The sequence below is a fragment of the Tinamus guttatus genome, unplaced genomic scaffold (assembly GCF_059628265.1).
Source record: "Tinamus guttatus ecotype Peru unplaced genomic scaffold, ASM5962826v1 Tinamus_guttatus_pri_ptg000334l, whole genome shotgun sequence".
Taxonomy (NCBI): domain Eukaryota; kingdom Metazoa; phylum Chordata; class Aves; order Tinamiformes; family Tinamidae; genus Tinamus; species Tinamus guttatus.
In genome coordinates, this window is record NW_028288868.1 from 163,606 (window position 1) to 182,329 (window position 18,724).

General features: G+C 61.3%; 2 protein-coding genes across 2 annotated transcripts in view; one reads left to right on the forward strand and one right to left on the reverse strand.

Moving 5' to 3' along the window:
• Positions 1 to 4,779, forward strand: part of LOC104573135 (tenascin-X) — a 31,575-nt gene extending 26,796 nt beyond the window's left edge. Inside the window, 4 exon segments of the mRNA XM_088529635.1 lie at positions 934 to 1,030; positions 2,387 to 2,548; positions 3,912 to 4,075; positions 4,667 to 4,779. Of these exon segments, the coding sequence (XP_088385761.1) occupies positions 934 to 1,030; positions 2,387 to 2,548; positions 3,912 to 4,075; positions 4,667 to 4,747 (504 nt within the window). The 3' untranslated portion in view covers positions 4,748 to 4,779.
• Positions 4,780 to 5,316: 537 nt separating this feature from the next.
• Positions 5,317 to 17,246, reverse strand: LOC104580641 (steroid 21-hydroxylase-like). Its single transcript, XM_088529636.1, is given in 13 exon segments — positions 5,317 to 6,027; positions 6,281 to 6,498; positions 6,927 to 7,030; positions 8,145 to 8,241; positions 9,094 to 9,313; positions 10,224 to 10,310; positions 10,389 to 10,496; positions 12,111 to 12,206; positions 13,023 to 13,072; positions 13,075 to 13,173; positions 15,227 to 15,238; positions 15,241 to 15,315; positions 17,024 to 17,246. Coding segments are annotated over 13 exon segments (2,100 nt in total).
• Between the last annotated feature and the right edge of the window lie 1,478 nt (positions 17,247 to 18,724).

Genomic DNA, 18,724 nt, shown 5'->3' on the forward strand with positions numbered 1-18,724 from the left:
GGTCCCTGGAGGGTCCTAGGGGGTCCTGGGAGGTCCCTGGTGCCCAATGAAGGTCCCTGGGGGGTCCCTGGGGGATTTGGGGGACCCTGGAGTGTCTTAGGGGGTTCCGCGAGGTCCCTGGTGCCCAATGAAGGTCTCTGGGGGGGATCCCTGGGGGATTTGGGGGACCCTGGGGGTCCCTGGAGGGTCCTAGGGGGTCCCGCAAGGTCCCTGGTGCCCAATAAAGGTCCCTGGGGGGACCCTGGGGGATTTGGGGGTCCCTGGGGATCCCTGGAGGGTCCTAGGGGGTCCCGGGAGGTCCCTGGTGCCCAATGAAGGTCCCTGTGGGTCCCTGGAGGTCCTGGGGGTCCCTAGGAGATTTTGGGGTCCCTGGAGGGTTCTGGGAGATCCCTGGTGTGCAATGAAGGTCCCTGGGGGGTCCCTGGGGGATTTGGGGGACCCTGGGGATCCCTGGAGGGTCCTAGGGCATCCCAGGAGGTCCTTGGTGCCCAATGAAGGTCCCTGAGGGGTCCCTGGGGGATTTGGAGAACCCTGGGGGTCCCTGGAGGGTCCTAAGGGGTTCCAGGAGGTCCCTGGTGCCCAATGAAGGTCTCTGGGGGGTCCCTGGGTTATTTGGGGGACCCTGGGGGTCCCTGGAGGGTCCTAAGGGGTCCCGGAAGGTCCCTGGTGCCCAGTGAAGGTCCCTGGGGTATCTCTGGGGGGTTTGGGGGTCCCTGGGAGTCCCTGGAGGGTCCTAGGGGTTCCTGGGAGGTCCCTGGTGCCCAATGAAGGTCCCTGTGGGTCCCTGGAGGTCCTGGGGGTCCCTAGGAGATTTTGGGGTCTCTGGTGTGTCCTGGGAGGTTCCTGGGGGGTCCCAGGGATATTTTGGGGTCCCTGGGAGGTAGTGCGTGATTTGGGGGGGTCTCCATGTCCCCCCGTTTCTCCCCGCTCCAGGTTTTCCAGCGGCGGATGGACGGCGGCACCGACTTCTGGCGCGGCTGGGACGAGTACGCGCGGGGCTTCGGCAACGTCTCCCGCGAGTTCTGGCTTGGTGAGGGCGGGCCCAGGTGTCCGGGGGGCCCAGGCATCCGGGGGGAGCCACTCGGGGGGTACCCAGGTTTCCAGAGGGGTCTGGAAGTTCCTGGGAGAAACACGGGTGTCCAGGGGGCCCAGGCGTCCGGGAGGGTCCTGGGTGATTTTGGTGGCCTCCCAGGAGGGACCCAGGGGTCTAGCGACCTCCAGGAGGGGCCTCGGTGGCCGGGTGACTCTGGTGGCCCCAAAGAGGAGGGTTGTCGGTGGCTCTGATGGCCCCAGGAGGGGTCCCAGTGTCCGGGAGGATCTTGGGTGGCTCCGGTGTTCCCAGGAAGGGACCCAGTGTCCGGGAGGGTCTTGGGTGACTCTGGAGTCCCCAGGAGGGACCCAGGCATCCGGGAGGGTCTTGAGTGGCTCTGGTGGCCTCAGAAGGGGCCCTGGTGTCCAGGAGGCTCTTGGGTGGCTCTGGTAGCCCCAGGAAGGGTCCGGGTGGGCTCGGGTGGCCCCAGAGAGGGACCCAGTTTTCCAGGAGGGCCCTGGGTGGCTCTGGTGGCCCCCAGGAGAGGATCCAGTATCCAGGAGGATCTTGGGTGGCTCTGGTGGCCTCAGAAGGGGCCCTAATGTCCGGGTGGGCTCAGGTGGCCCCAAAGGGGGGACCCAGGTTTCCAGGAGGGCCCTGGGTGGCTCTGGTGTCCCCAGGAAGGGACTCAGGCATCCAGGAGGGTCTTGGGTGGCTCTGGTGTCCCCAGGAGGGACCCAGGCATCCGGGAGGGTCTTGAGTGGCTCTGGTGGCCTCAGAAGGGGCCCTGGTGTCCTGGTGGGCTCAGGTGGCCCCAAAGGGGGACGCAGGTTTCCAGGAGGGCCCTGGGTGGCTCTGGTGGCCCCCAGGAGAGAACCCAGTGTCCAGGAGGGTCTTGGGTGGCTCTGGTGGCCCCAGGAAGGGTCCGAGTGGGCTCAGGTGGCCCCAAAGAGGGACCCACCTTTCCAGGAGGGCCCTGGGTGGCTCTGGTGGGCCCCAGGAGGGGATCCAGTATACAGGAGGATCTTGGGTGGCTCTGGTGGCCCCCAGGAGGGGATCCAGTATCCAGGAGGGTCTTGGGTGGCTCCGGTGTCCCCAGGAAGGGGCCCAGGCATCTGGGAGGGTCTTGGGTGGCTCTGGTGGCCTCAGAAGGGGCGCTGGTGTCCGGGTGGGCTCAGGTGGCCCCAAAGAGGCACCCAGGTTTCCAGGAGGGCCCTGGGTGGCTCTGGTGGACCCCAGGAGGGGATCCAGTATCCAGGAGGGTCTTGGGTGGCTCTGGTGGCCCCAGGAAGGGTCCCGGTGTCCGGGTGGGCTCTGGTGGCCCCAGTGAGGGACCCAGACATGCGGGTGCCGCAGGGAACGAGGCTCTGCACGCGCTGACGTGGGGCCGCCCCATGGAGCTGCGCGTGGACCTGCGGGCGCCGGGGGAGGCCGCGTTCGCCCGGTACCGGGATTTCGCCGTGGGCGGCGCCGACGACAACTTCCGCCTGCACCTGGGGGCCTATAGCGGCACCGCGGGTGAGGGGACACGGGGATGTGGGGACATGGGGGCCATGGGGGCCATGGAGGGACAAGGGGGACATAGGGACATGGAGGGACATGGGAGATATGGGAGGACATGGGGACATGGAGGGACATGGGGGACATGGGGGGACATGGGAGGACATGGGGGACATGGGGACATGGAAGGACTTGGGGGACATGGGGGACACGGAGGGACAAGGGGGACATGGAGGGACATGGGGGGACATGGAGGACATGGGGGGACATGGGGATGTGGAGGGACACCAGGGACAAGGGGGACATGGGGACATGGAGGGACATGGGGGACATGGGGGGACAAGGGGGACATGGGGGGACATAGGGACATGGGAGATATGGGGGGACATGGGAGGACATGGGGGACGTGGGGACATGGAAGGACTTGGGGGACATGGGGGACATGGAGGGACGAGGGGGGCATGGGGGGACATGGAGGGACATGGGGGGACATGGAGGACATGGGGATGTGGAGGGACACCAGGGACAAGGGGGACATGGGGACATGGAGGGATATGGGGGCCATGGAGGGATAAGGGGGACATAGGGACATGGAGGGACATGGGAGTTATGGGGGGACATGGGAGGACATTTGGGGGACATGGGGACATGGAAGGACTTGGGGGACATGGGGGACACGGAGGGACAAGGGGGGCGTGGGGGGACATGGAGGGACATGGGGGGACATGGGAAGACATGTGGAACATGGGGACATGGAGGGACACCAGGGACAAGGGGGACATGGGGGGACATGGGGGCCATGGAGAGACAAGGGGGACATGGGGGGATATGGGAGATATGGGGGGACATGGGGGACATGGGGACATGGAGGGACATGGAGGGACATGGTGAGACACGGAGGGACAAGGGGGACATAGGGACATGGAGGGACATGGGAGATATGGGGGGACATGGAGGGACACGGGGGGACATGGAGAATATGGGGACATGGGAGGACATGGGGATGTGGAGGGACATCAGGGACAAGGGAGGACATGGTGGGACATGAGGGAGTTGGGGGAATGGGGGGAACATTGGGGATATGGGGACATGGAGGGATATAGGAGACATCAGGGACATGAAGGGGACACAGCGGAACATGGGGGACAAGAAGTAAGACAGAGGGACATGGAAAGCCATGGAGGACATCAGGGACATGGGGTCCTGGTGACACTGGGGTTAGTGACACGGGGTCCATGTGACCTTGGGGGAGGTGACACTGGCTGACATTGGGTGACATGGGGTCCATGTGACACTGGATGACATTGGGTGACACGAGGTCCATGTAATTCTGGGGGAGGTGACACGGGTGACACGGGGTGACACGGGTGTCCCCGCGCAGGGGACGCGCTGGGCTACCACGACGGCAGCCCCTTCTCGACGCGGGACCGGCGGGCGCGGGGCCGTCCCCGTCCCTGCGCCGTGTCCTACACGGGCGCCTGGTGGTACCGCAACTGCCACTACGCCAACCTCAACGGGCGCTACGGGGAGCCCCACGGCCATCAGGTGACACTGGGGCACCTATGGGGGCTGCGGGGCACCTATGGGGGCTGTGGAGTCCATGGGGGACCTTTGAGAGCTATGGGGAACCTATGGGAGCTATGGGAACCTATGGGGGCTATAGGGGCTGTGGGCCCCTGTGGGGAACCTAGGGGAGCTGTGGGGGATCTTTGAGAGCTATAGGGGCCCCGTGGGGAACCTATGGGAGCAATGGGGGACATTTGAGCCCTATGGGGGCTATGGGAAACCTATGGGGGCTATGGCGAGCCAATGGGGGTTATAGAGAGTAATGGGAGCTATGAGGGCTATGAGATCTATGGGGAACCTATGGGAACTGTGGGGGATCTATGGGTCGTATGGGACTTATGGGGGACCTTTGACACTGGGGAGACCCTATGGGACTTATGGGGTCTATATGGGTGACGGGAGCTATGGGGGCTACAGGGCTATGGGAGGTGATGGGACCTATGCGGGACCTATGGGGGCTATAGGGGGGACTATAGGGGCTATGAGAGGATGTGTGGGGGTCTGAGAAGGGCAGCGTCCCTAGACCCCTATAGAGCCCCTATAGGCTCACAGCATCCCCACTCTCCCCAGGGCATCCACTGGTTCCCCTGGAAGGGCTTCGAATTCTCCATCCCCTTCACGGAGATGAAGCTGCGGCCACAGCGCGACTGAGCAGGCCCCGGCATCCGGGGGGGCCCAGGCATCCGGGGAAGGGGATCCCGGCATCCGGGCGGTGCCGACGAAGGAGCCCGGGGCCATTGAAGCCTTTATGGGAGAGCAATAAAAGCTGCAAGCAACCGAGGGCGCCGTGTAGCGGCCCAGGCGTCCGGGAGGGACCCTTGTGCGAAGAGCAGAGGGGCAGAGTGGGCCCAGGCGTCCGGGCCACCTGAAAGAGCCAAGTGGGCCCAGATGTCTGGGCAGACCCCAAAGGTGACCGGGGGCTCCCAAACATCCGAATGGGCCCAGGTATCCGAGTGGATCGAGGTGTCCGGGTGCTCCCAAACATCTGAGTGGGCCCAGGTGTCCGAGCGGATCCAGATGTCCGGGTGCTCCGGAACACTTGAGCAGGCCCAGGTGTCCAAGCGGATCCAGGTGTCCGGGTGCTACCGAACACCTGAGCGGGCCCAGGTATCTGATTGGATCCAGGTGTCCGGGTGCTCCGGAACACCCGAGTGGGCCCAGGTACCCGAGCGGATCCAGGTGTCCGGGTGCTCCCATACACCCAAGCAGGCCCAGGTATCCTAGTGGATCCAGGTGTCTGGGTGCTTCCGAACACCTGAGCGGGCCCAGGTATCCAAGCGGATCCAGGTGTCCGGGTGCTCCCGAACACCTGAGCGGGCCCAGGTATCCAAGCGGATCCAGGTGTCCGGGTGCTCCCGAACACCTGAGCAGGCCCAGGTATCCAAGCGGATCCAGGTGTCCGGGTGCTCCCGAACACCTGAGCAGGCCCAGGTATCTGAGCGGATCCAGGTGTCCGGGTGCTCCGGAACACCTGAGCGGGCCCAGGTATCTGAGTGGATCCAGGTGTCCGGGTGCTCCCGAACACCTGAGCAGGCCCAGGTATCCAAGCGGATCCAGGTGTCCGGGTGCTCCCGAACACCTGAGCAGGCCCAGGTATCTGAGCGGATCCAGGTGTCCGGGTGCTCCGGAACACCTGAGCGGGCCCAGGTATCTGAGCGGATCCAGGTGTCCGGGTGCTCCGGAACACCTGAGCGGGCCCAGGTATCTGAGTGGATCCAGGTGTCTGGGTGCTCCGGAACGCCTGAGTGAGCCCAGGTATCCGAGTGGATCCAGGTGTCTGGGTGCTCCCATACACCCGAGCAGGCCCAGGTATCCGAGTGGATCCAGGTGTCTGGGTGCTCCCATACACCCGAGCAGGCCCAGGTATCCAAGCGGATCCAGGTGTCCGGGTGCTCCGGAACACCTGAATGGGCCCAGATATCCGAGTGGATCTAGGTGTCTGCGTGATCCGGAACACTTGAGCGGGCCCAGGTATCCAAGTGGATCCAGGTGTCTGGGTGCTCCCATACACTTGAGCAGACCCAGGTATCTGAGCGGATCCAGGTGTCCGGGTGCTCCCATACACCTGAGCAGGCCCAGGTATCCGAGTGGATCCAGGTGTCCGGGTGCTCCCATACACCCGAGCGAGCCCAAGCACCTGAGCGGGCCCAGGCGTCCGGGTGCCCCTCAGGGCTCGATGGGGACCAGGCGCACGCGGAACGGGGGGCAGCGCAGGACGGCGCCGCCCGTCACGTCGAGCCGGGGGAGGATTCCGGGCTCCGGCGGCTCCAGGCGGAAGCTCCGCACCAGGAGGCCCAGGAAGACGCGGAGCTCGGCCCGCGCCAGCCCCTCGCCCAGGCAGCTCCGTGCCCCGAAGCCGAAGGGCAGCGGCGCCCGGGACGGAGCCTCCTGCAGGAAGCGCTCTGGGAAAAGGGGCCCAGGAGTCCGGGAGGGGCCCAGGTGCCCGGGCGGGAAACCCATCCCAGGGGACTCAGGTGTCCAGGACAGGATCCCTTCCCAAGGGATGGATGGGATCCAGGTGTCTGAAAGGGACTCAAGTGACCAGGGAGGGATTTGGGCAGGGAAGCCATTCCAAAGGATGAAGGGAATCCACGGAAGGGCCCAGGTGTCCGGGGAGGGGACCTGGGGACCCAGGTGACCACGATGGGATCCAGGGGACTGGGGAGGGGCCCAGGCGTCCGGGACAGGATCTCTTCCCAAGGGATGGATGGGACCCAGGTGACCAGGGAGGGACCCAAGGGACCAGGGAGGGACCCAAATGACCAGGGAGGGACCCAAGGGACCAGGGAGGGACTCAGGGGTCCAGGAGGGGCCCAGGCGTCCGGCCCACCTGGCGCGAAGGCCTCGGGTCTCGGCCACTTGTCCGGGTCGTGGTGGGCGGCGAAGAGGTTGGGAATGAGCAGGGAGTCGCGCGGGACGGGGACCCCCGCGACGCTGCGGGACAGGGACATGGGGACACTGGAGCGCCAGGAGACGTGGGGACATCGGGAGGGACTGGGGACATGGGGACACTGGGGACATGGGGACACTGGAAGGGACTGGGGGACATGGGGGGCACTAGGGGGCAATGGAAGGGACTGGGGGACACTGGGAGGGACTGGGGACATGGGGACACTGGGGACATGGGGGCACTGGAAGGGACTGGGGGACACTGGGAGGGTCTGAGGGCAATGGGGGACATGGGGACATTGGGGACACTGGGGACCCTCTCCCTCCAGACCCCTCTGTCCCTCCTGCTCTATACTGGTCCCTACTGCTCTACACTGGTCCATTCTGGCCCATACTGCTCTATACCACCCATACTGCTCTATACTGGCCCATACCGCCCTATACCAGTCCCTGCTGGTCCCCACTGGCCCATACTGCCCTATACCGGCCCATACTGCTCTATACAGATCTATACCAGCCCATACTGCCCTACACTGCTTTACACAGGTCTATACTGGCCCATACTGCTCTATATCAACCCATACTGCCCTATACTGACCCATACTGCCCTATACTGGTCCCTAGTGGCCAATACTGCCCTACACCGGCCCATACTGCGCTATACTGACCCATCCCGGCCCATACTGCCCTATACTGGTCCCTACTGCCCTATACCGACCCATACTTCCCTATATAGATCCATACTGCCCTATACCGGTCCTACTGGCCCATACCAACCCATACTGCCCTATACCAACCCATACTGACCCACACCGCCCTATATTGACCCACACCGCCCTATATTGACCCATACTGCCCTATACCAATCCATACTGCCCTATACCAGTCCCTACTGGCCCATACCAGCCCATCCTGCCCTATACCAACCCATACTGACCCACACCGCCCTATATTGACCCACACCGCCCTATATTGACCCATACTGCCCTATACCGGTCCCTACTGGCCCATACCAGTCCATCCTGCCCTATACCAATCCATACCGGCCCATACTGCCCTATACCGATCCATACTGCCCTATACCAGTCCCTACTGACCCATACTGCCCTATACAGCCCTATATAGGTCCCCATGGGCCCATTGTGGCCGGTGCGGGTACCTGGTGGCCTCCCGGGCCCGGTGGGGCAGCCCCAGCGGCGCCGGCGGCCGCAGCCGGAGGCTCTCGGTGATGGTGGCGGCCAGGAGCCCCCGGCCCCCTCCGGGCGGCTCCGCGCGGGCGCCCGCGGCCACCTGCGGCGTCACCGTGACGTCAGCGTGACGTCAGCGTGACGTCACCATCACGCAGCAATGCGATACTGCACCACCGTGATGTCACCGCCACGCGTCACTGCGATGGCATTGCAATGTCACCATGATGATGCATCACGGTGATGTCATCATGATGTCACTGTGACATCACTGCAGTGCCCCTGGGGGTTGGAGCAGCGGGAAGGAGACTTGGGGACACAGGGAGACCTTGCACACGCATGTCCTTGGCATGTGCAATGCACATGGGACACATTTGCATGGCATTTGCATGGTGCAAACTCAGAACAGTGCAATAAAAAGGAACCAGGACCGGGAAAGGGAAGCGGGACCCACATGGGACCTTGCACACGCGTGTGCTTAACATGAGCATGGCATGTTGCATGCACATGTGCATGATGTGTTGCATGTGTGTGCATTGCATGAACCTCAGAATGGTGCAAGAAAGCGGCGGGGGATGGAGAAGGGGACCTGGGACCCACATGGGACCTTGCACACACATGTCCTTAACATGTACAGGGCATGTTGCATGCACATGTGCATGATGTGTTGCATGCACATGTGCAAGACATGTTGCATGTGTGTGCATTGTATGAATCTCAGAATGGTGCAAGAAGAAGGCAGGGGATGGAGAAGGGGACGTGGGACCCACACGAGGCCTTGCACACACGTGTGCTTAACATGAGCATGGCAAGTTGCATGCACACGTTGCATGCGTGTGCATGGCATGAACCTCAGAATGGTGCAAGAAGAAGGTGGAGGATGGAGAAGGGGACCCGGGACCCGCACGGGGCCTTGCACACGCGTGTGCTTGGCGTGTCCTTGGCGTGTGCCGGGCGGTACCTCGGGGCGGTGCAGCAGGAAGGCGACGGCCCAGGCGAGCGCGGCCGCCGTGGTCTCGGTGCCGCCGATGAACAGGTCCACGAGCAGCATGTGGAGCCGCGCGGGGCCCAACGGCCCCCCTGGTGCCGCCCCCTGCGGCCACAGCTGCCCCAGGAGCCCCCCAGGGGGGCAGCCGGCTGCCTGCGGGGGGGCCCGGACGCCTGGGCCCCGGCTCGGATGCCTGGGCCCCTGCCCGGACGCCTGGGCCCCTCCAGAGGGCTTGAGGCTGCTCCTGGGGGCCTGGGCCCCCTCCTGGATATCTGGGTCCCTCCCAGATCCTTTGGGTCCCATCTGGATTCCTTGGGTCTCTCCTGGACACCTGGGTCCCTCCCGGATGCCTGGGCCCCCAGCTGGGCACTTGGGTCCCACCTGGATCCTTTGGGTCCCACCCAGATCCCTTGGGTCCCTCCTGGACACCTGGGGCCTTTCCAGACACCTGAGACCCTCCTGAGTCCCTTGGGTCCCACCTGGATCCTTTGGATCCCACCTGGACCCCTTGGGTCCCACCTGGATCCTTTGGTCCCACCCAAACCCCTTGGGTCCCACCTGGACACTTGGGTCCCACCTGGATCCTCTGGATCCCACCTGGACCCCTTGGGTCCCACCTGGATCCTTTGGATTCCACCCGAACACCTTGGGTCCCACCTGGACACTTCGGTCCCACCTGGATCCTTTGGGTCCCATCCGGAGCCCTTGGGTCCCACCTGGATCCTCTGGATCCCACCCGAAGCCCTTTGGTCCCACCTGGGCCCCTTGGGTCCCACCTGGATCCTTTGGGTCCCACCTGAACCCTTGGGTCCCACCTGGATCCTTCGGATCCCGCCCAAACCCCTTGGCTCCCACCCGAACCCCTTGGGTCCCACCTGGACACTTGGGTCCCACCTGGATCCTTTGGGTCCCACCCAAACCCCTTGGGTCCCATCTGGACACTTGGGTCCCACTTGGATCCTCTGGATCCCACTCCTGGGTCCCTATGGACAACTGGGTCCCCACCCAGATCCCAGGGCCCCTCCCGGACGCCTGGGCCCCTCCCGGATGCCGGGGCCCCCACCTGGTGCCGCTTGAGCTGGGTCTCCACGAAGGCGTCGCGGCGCTCGACGAGCCGCAGCAGCTCCCGCAGCGCCGGGTTGGGCAGCGCCTGCGGCCGCCTCCGTCACCCGGACGCCTGGGCCCCCTCTGCCCCTGCCCGGACGCCTGGGCCCCGCTGGGGACTCACCCGCAGTGGGGGCAGCAGGTCGAGCGCCCGGACGCTGGCTCTGCCCCACAGCTCCAGCAGCCGCCGGATGCAGCGCGTGAAGTCCCGGACTTCGGCCTCGGGGGGCATCTGCGGGGGTGGCCCGGATGCCTGGGTCCCTCCCCTGGGTGCCTGGGACCCTCCTGGATCCCTTGGATCCCACCTGGATCCTTTGGATCCCACCTGGATCCCCTGGGTCCCGCCTGGAGACTTGGGCCCCTCTAGGACACTTGGGTCTTTCCCAGATGCCCGGGACCCTCCTGGATTCCTTGGGTCCCACCTAGACACTTGGGTCCCACCTGGATCCTTTGGACCCTACCTGGATCCTTTGGATCCCACCCAGACCCGTTGGATCCCACCTGGACTCCTGGGTCCTTCCCAGACACTTGGGACCCTCCTGGATTCCTTGGGTCCCACCCGGACACTTGGGTCCCACCTGGATCCTTTGGATCCCACCCAGACCCGTTGGATCCCACCTGGACTCCTGGGTCCTTCCCAGACACCTGGGACCCTCCTGGATTCCTTGGGTCCCACCTGGACACTTGGGTCCCACCTGGATCCTTTGGATCCCACCCAGACCCGTTGGATCCCACCTGGACTCCTGGGTCCTTCCCAGACACTTGGGACCCTCCTGGATTCCTTGGGTCCCACCCGGACACTTGGGTCCCACCTGGATCCTTTGGACCCTACCTGGATCCTTTGGATCCCCCCCAGACCCGTTGGATCCCACCTGGACTCCTGGGTCCTTCCCAGACACTTGGGACCCTCCTGGATTCCTTGGGTCCCACCCGGACACTTGGGTCCCACCTGGATCCTTTGGATCCCACCCAGACCCGTTGGATCCCACCTGGACTCCTGGGTCCTTCCCAGACACCTGGGACCCTCCTGGATTCCTTGGGTCCCACCTGGACACTTGGGTCCCACCTGGATCCTTTGGATCCCACCCAGACCCGTTGGATCCCACCTGGACTCCTGGGTCCTTCCCAGACACTTGGGACCCTCCTGGATTCCTTGGGTCCCACCCGGACACTTGGGTCCCACCTGGATCCTTTGGACCCTACCTGGATCCTTTGGATCCCCCCCAGACCCGTTGGATCCCACCTGGACTCCTGGGTCCTTCCCAGACACTTGGGACCCTCCTGGATTCCTTGGGTCCCACCTGGACACTTGGGTCCCACCTGGATCCTTTGGACCCTACCTGGATCCTTTGGATCCCACCCAGACCCGTTGGATCCCACCTGGACTCCTGGGTCCTTCCCAGACACTTGGGACCCTCCTGGATTCCTTGGGTCCCACCTGGACACTTGGGTCCCACCTGGATCCTTTGGATCCCCCCCAGACCCGTTGGATCCCACCTGGACTCCTGGGTCCTTCCCGGACACTTGGGACCCTCCTGGATTCCTCGGGTCCCATCCGGACACTTGGGTCCCACCTGGATCCTTTGGATTCCACCTGAATCCTTGGGTCCCACCTGGACACCTGGGTCCTTCCCGGATCGTTTGGATCCCACCCAGACCCCTTGGACATCTGAGTCCCACCTGGATCCTTTGGATCCCACCTGGATCCCTTGGGTCCTTTGGATCCCACTTGGATTCTTTGGGTCCCACCTGGAACCCTCAGGTCTCACCCGGATCTTTTGGGTCCAGCCCCAACCCTGGGTCCCCTCCCGGACGCCTGGGCCCTTCCTGGACACCCAGGTCCTACCAGGGGCCCAAAGAGGAGGCTGCAGATGGTGCTGCAGCTGTGGAAGGCGAAATCCTCGGCCACGTCCACAGGAGCCCCACGGTAGCGCCGCAGGTCCTGGGGGGGACAGGGGACATTTGGGGACATTTTGGGGTGTTTTGAGGGCATTTGGGAGCAATTTGGGGGCACCTGGGGGACCGTTTGGGTCATTTTGGGGGGCTCTTTGGGGGTGTGTTGGGACATTGTTCAGGCTTTTAGGGGTGGATCTGGAGACGCTTGGGGACATTTCGGGGGCATTTGGGGACATTTGTGGGGCATTTTGGGGCGTTTGGGGGCATTTCAGGGACTGTTTGGATCAATTTGGGGGGCTCTTTGGGGTTTTTTGGGGGGGACATTTTGGGGCATTTCTCAGGCTTTTAGGGGTGGATCTGGGGACACTTGGGGACATTTGGGGCATTTGGAGGGTGTTTGGGGGCATTTGGGGCATCTTTTGGCATTTTAGGGGCAATTGGGGGCATCTTTTGGCATTTTGGGGTGCTTGGGGCCATTTGGGGCAAATTTGGGCCCCTTTTTGGGCATTTCGAGTCATTTTGGGTCTTTTGGGATCATTTCGGGATCATTTTGTATCATTTTCTCAGCATTTTGAGTCATTCTGGGTCACTCCAGGTATCTCTGGGGACCTTTTGGGGTCATTTCGGATGATTTGGGGGTAATTTCAGGCTCCTTTGGGTCCCTTTGGACCATCTTTTTTTGTCATTTAGGGTCCTTCCGTGTCACTCCGTGTCATTTGGGGACACTTTGGGGACACTCTGGGGCCACCTCGGGTCATCTGGGGTCAATTCGGAGCGGGTTTTTTGGCACTCGGGACCATTCGGGGTCCCTCCGGAGCACGCGGGGACACCCTGGGGACATTGGGGACGCCGGGGGTGGCACCTGACACAGCGCCCGTCCCTGTCGCTCCAGCAGCGCCTCGAGCCCCCCCGCGCCCGGGCCAGGGCGTCGCGCGCGGCCTCGCGCTGTCGCCGCCAGGGGGGGGTGACGTCGCCGAGCGCCAGGTCGTGGCCCCCCCGCGACACCAGCGACGCTGGGGGGGGGGGACATAAAGGTGGTGTCACCCATGGGTGACGTCACCACCCCCAGACACAAAGAGACCCCTAGGGATCTCCGGTCCATAGCGCCTATAGCTCCTCCTATAGCCCCCATCACCCCTATAGCCTCCCCTTTAGACTGCCTACAGCCCCATAGACCCCTATAGCCTCCCCTATAGCCCCTTATGGCCCTATAGCTCCCCGATAGCCTCCCCTATAGCCCCCCTAAAGCCCCCCACAGCCCTTATAGTTCCCTATAGTCCCCATAGCCTCCCCTATAGCCCCTCCTATATCCCCTATAGCCCCCTCCATAGCCCCGCTATAGCCCCATTGCCCTCCTATATCCCCCCATAGCCTCTGTAGCCCCCATAGCCTCTCCTATAGCCCCTACAGCTCCTCCTATAGACCCCATAACCCCTATAGCCTCCCCTTCAGCCTGCCCACAGACCCATAGCCCCCTATAGCCTCCCCTATAGCCCCTTATGGCCCCTATAGCTCCCCGATAGCCTCCCCTATAGCCCCCCCTACAACCCCCATAGCCCTTATAGTTCCCTATAGCCCCCCATAGCCTCCCCTATAGCCCCTCCTATATTCCCTATAGCCCCCTCCATAGCCCCCCTATAGCCCCATTGCCCTCCTATATCCCCCCATAGCCTCTGTAGCCCCCATAGCCACTCTTATAGCCCCTAGGGCCCCACATAACTTCCCCTATAGCCCCCAGAGCCCCTATAGCCCCCCATAGCCACTCCTATATCCCCTAGAGCCCCCCATAGAGCCCCCCTAGAACCCCTATAGCCCCTCCTACAGCACCCCATAGTCCTTATAGACCCCCATAGCCTCCCCTATAGCCCCCTATATCCCTCCATAGGCCCCTATAGCCCCTCCTATAGCCCCCTCTATACCCCCCTACAGCACCTATACCCTTCCCATAGCAACTCCTATAGCCCTTATAGCCGCCCCATAGCCTCCCCTACAGCCCCTATAGAACCCTATAGTCTCCCTATAGCCCCCTAAAGCACCCTAGAGCCTCCCCTATAGCCCCCTATAGTCCCCTATAATCTCTCCTATAGGCCCTATCGCCCCCTAGAGCCTCCCCTATAGCCCCTATAGCCCCCTATAGTCCCTATAGTTCCCTATAGCCCCCTAGAGCCTCCCCTATAGCCCCTATAGCACCCTAGAGTCTCCCCTATAGCCCCTAGAGCCCCCTAGAGCCCCTATAGCTCCCTATAGCCCCGTAGAGCCTCCCCTATAGCTCCATAGTCCCCTATAGCCGCTATAGCACCCTAGAGTCTCCCCTATAGCCCCTAGAGCCCCTATAGCTCCCTATAGCCCCTATAGTCCCCTATAGCACCCTAGAGTCTCCCTATAGCCCCTAGAGCCCCCTAGAGCCCCTATAGCTCCCTAGAGCCCCCTAGAGCCTCCCCTATAGCCCCTATAGCACCCTAGAGTCTCCCCTATAGCCCCTAGAGCCCCCTAGAGCCCCTATAGCTCCCTATAGCCCCCTAGAGCCTCCCCTATAGCTCCATAGTCCCCTATAGCCGCTATAGCACCCTAGAGTCTCCCCTATAGCCCCTAGAGCCCCTATAGCTCCCTATAGCCCCTATAGTCCCCTATAGCACCCTAGAGTCTCCCCTATAGCCCCTAGAGCCCCCTAGAGCCCCTATAGCCCCCTATCGCCCCTATAGCCCCCATAGCACCCTAGAGTCTCCCCTATAGCCCCCTAGAGCCTCTATAGCTCCCTATACCCCCCTATAGCCTCCCCTATAGCACCCTATAGCACCCTAGAGTCTCCCCTATAGCCCCATAGTCCCCTATAGCCCCCATAGCACCCTAGAGTCTCCCCTAGAGCCCCTATAGCTCCCTATACCCCCCTATAGCCTCCCCTATAGCCCCCTATAGCACCCTAGAGCCTCTCCTATAGTCCCCTATAGCACCCTAGAGTCTCCCTTATAGCCCCTAGAGCCCCCTAGAGCCCCTATAGCTCCCTAGAGCCCCCTAGAGCCTCCCCTATAGCCCTATAGTCCCCTATAGCCCCTATAGCCGCCGTACCCAGGTAGCTGGGGGCCGCCCCGCGCACGCCCCCCAGCGGCGCCCGAAGGCCTCGCGGATGGTCTCGAGGGAGCTGAGCACGAGCACGTCTGGGGGGGGGAGGAATTTTGGGGGGGGGGGGTGCACGATCCCCCCCCGGGACCCCCAGCCCCCCCCTCGGGGCCCCCCCAAAGAAAAGGGACCCTCCAAAACCCCCAGGAGCCCCAAATCCCCCCCCCGGCTGCCCCCAAAACCCCTCGATTCCCCCACCCAAAAATGGGACCCCAGGAGCCCCCCCGGGAGCCCCCCCAAAAACGGGACCCCAAAATCCCCCCCGAGAGCCCCCCAGGACCTCAACCTCCCCCCCACGCCACCCCCGATACCCCCCTTGAGACCTCCCCCCCCAAATATCCCCAAATACCCCCCAGTGACCCCCCCGATACCCCCCCAAATACCGCCCTGGACCTCCCCAATATCGCCAAATACCCCCCAATACCCCCTTCTCCCCCCATGGACCCCCCCAATACACGCTAATACCCCCCCAATAATCCCCTAATACCCCTCTCGTACCCCCCGATACCCCACTGGACACCCCAAACAACCCTCAATACCCCCAAATACCCCCCGCCCCCCCCAATATCCCCCAAATACCCCACAATATCCCCTTCTCCCCCCATGTACCCCCCCCCAATACACGCTAATACCCCCCCAATAATCCCCTAATACCCCTCTCGTACCCCCCAATACCCCACTGGACACCCCAAATAACCCTCAATACCCCCAAATACCCCCCGCCCCCCCCAATATCCCCAAAATAGCCCCCAATACCCCCATCCCCCCCAGGGACCCCCCCCAATACACGCTAATACCACCCAATAATCCCCTAATACCCCTCCTGTACCCCCCAATACCCCACCGAACACCCCAAATAACCCTCAATACCCCCCAAATACCCCCCGCCCCCCCAATATCCCCAAAATACCCCCCAATATCCCCTTCTCCCCCCATGGACCCCCCCCAATACACGCTAATACCACCCAATAATCCCCTAATACCCCTCTCGTACCCCCCAATACCCCACCGAACACCCAAATAACCCTCAATACCCCCCAAATACCCCCCCGCCCCCCCCCATATCCCCAAAATACCCCCCATTACCCCCATCCCCCCCCAGGGACCCCCCTCAATACACGCTAATACCCCCCGATAACCCCCTAATACCCTCCCAATACCGCCCTGATAACCCCCTAATACCCTTTCCATACCCCCCAAATACCCCCCGGACACCCCAAATAACCCCCTAATAACCCCCGTACCCCGCAAAACCCCCCGGACACCCCAAATAACCCTCAATACCCCCAAATACCCCACCGGACACCCCAAATAACCCCCAATAACCCCCGTACCCCGCAAAACCCCCCCCGGACACCCCAAATAACTCTCAATACCCCCCAAATACCCTCCGGACACCCCAAATAACCCCCTAATAACCTCCGTACCCCGCAAACCACCCCCCCGGACATCCCAAATAACCCTCAATACCCCCCAAATACCCTCCGGACACCCCAAATAACCCCCTAATAACTCCTGTACCCCGCAAAACCCCCCCGGACACCCCAAATAACCCTCAATACCCCCCAAATACCCCCCCGGACCGCCCCAATACCCCCCTTCCCCCCCCCCCCCCCCCCAATACCCCAATACCCCCCCTCATGGTCACCCCCCATATTCCCCCTCCGGCGCGCGCATGCGCATCACAGCCCCCCCCCCCAATACCCCCCCCCCAATTGCCCCCAAGACCCCCCCCCCCCGGCTCACCCCCCCCCGGCCCGCGCATGCGCACGACGGCCCCGTAGCGCAGCGCGAGCGCGCGCAGGTGCCGCGGCCCCCCCGGGTGCAGCAGGTGGGGGGGGGCGGCGCCCAGGAGCGGCAGCGCGGGGGGGCCCAGGCGTCCGGGCGCCCCCTCCCCCCCCCGCCACCACCGCGTCACCAGGGCCACCCCCCCCAGCGCCACCAGCGCCACCAGCAGCAGCGGCGACATCGCGCGCTCTGCGCCCCCCCCCGCGGCGGCCGCGGCTTTTGGGCGGGGGGGGCGGGGCTTATGATAAATAGCGGGAATTGGGGAGGGGGCGGGGCTTATTCGGCGTTTCAACGGCGATTTGACTATTAATATTGTTAAAATTATTAATATCACTGGTAGTTATTCTAATTCGTAATAGTTCTGCTATATTATTACTATAATCATTAATAGCAATCAGGAATTAGTAATAATTAGCTATTAGACTGCATTATTATTACTATAACTATTAATAATTAATAATAATTAGTAGTATGAATGTTAATTATTATTAGTATGAATGTTAATGATATTATTATATCATTATACTGTATTATTATAGTATATTATTAGCATTATTTATTATATTTAATATTGTTATGTTATATTACATTACATTATATTACATTGTATTGTATTATACTACATTGTATTATATTGTATTATATTGTATTGATTATTAACTACCATTATTCTTGCTATTATTATTATCGTGAATATTATTAATTAGTATTATTAGTATCGATATCATCAATATTAATAATCAGTATTATTAATTACCTCTATTCTTGCTATAATTGCGATTATTATTGTTATTAATTCCGATTATTCTTGCTATTATTATTGCAACTATTAACATTTATTTGTGCGGGGTCACTTTCAGCACAAGCGCCTCTTTTGGGGCAAATTCCAGTAGTTTGGGGTCTGCCGCATCTTTTGGGCTGAAAACCCACCTTTTTGGGTCAAAACCCACCCTGAAAAAAACCAGAAATGCAGAGACCAACATGGGGGAAAACACTTTTATTGTAGCAATTTGGGGACAAATCCCTTGATTTGAGTAACGAGGCATTTCTTAAAAACATCTATTTTCAACCCAAGGCTCCTTTTGGGGTGAAATCCCAGCATTTCAGTCCAAAACCAGCCAAAAAAGGAGGGGGAGGTGCCAACAGCGCCACTTAATCCATCCGTTTGGATCCAAATCCCTTGATTTTGGAGACTGGACGTTCCTTGGAAATGGCGCTTTTTGCCACCGGGGTGTATTTTGGGTTAAAATCCCCCCGTTTTGGTCCAAAAGCACAAAAAATAAAAGGAAAAACGGGGGGGAGGGACTGGACGTTCCTCGGAAATGGTGCTTTTTGCCACTGGGGTGTATTTTGGGTTAAAATCCCCCCGTTTTGGTCCAAAAGCCCCAAAAATAAAAAGGAAAAACGGGGGGAGAGACTGGACGTTCCTTGGAAATGGCGCTTTTTGCCACTGGGGTGTATTTTGGGTTAAAATCCCCCGTTTTGGTCCAAAAGCCCAAAAAATAAAAAGGAAAAACGGGGGGAGGGACTGGACGTTCCTCGGAAATGGCACTTTTTGCCACTGGGGTGTATTTTGGGTTAAAATCCCCCCGTTTTGGTCCAAAAGCACAAAAAAGAGAAAACGGGGGGAAGGGGGACAATTTTCTGCAATTTGGGGCT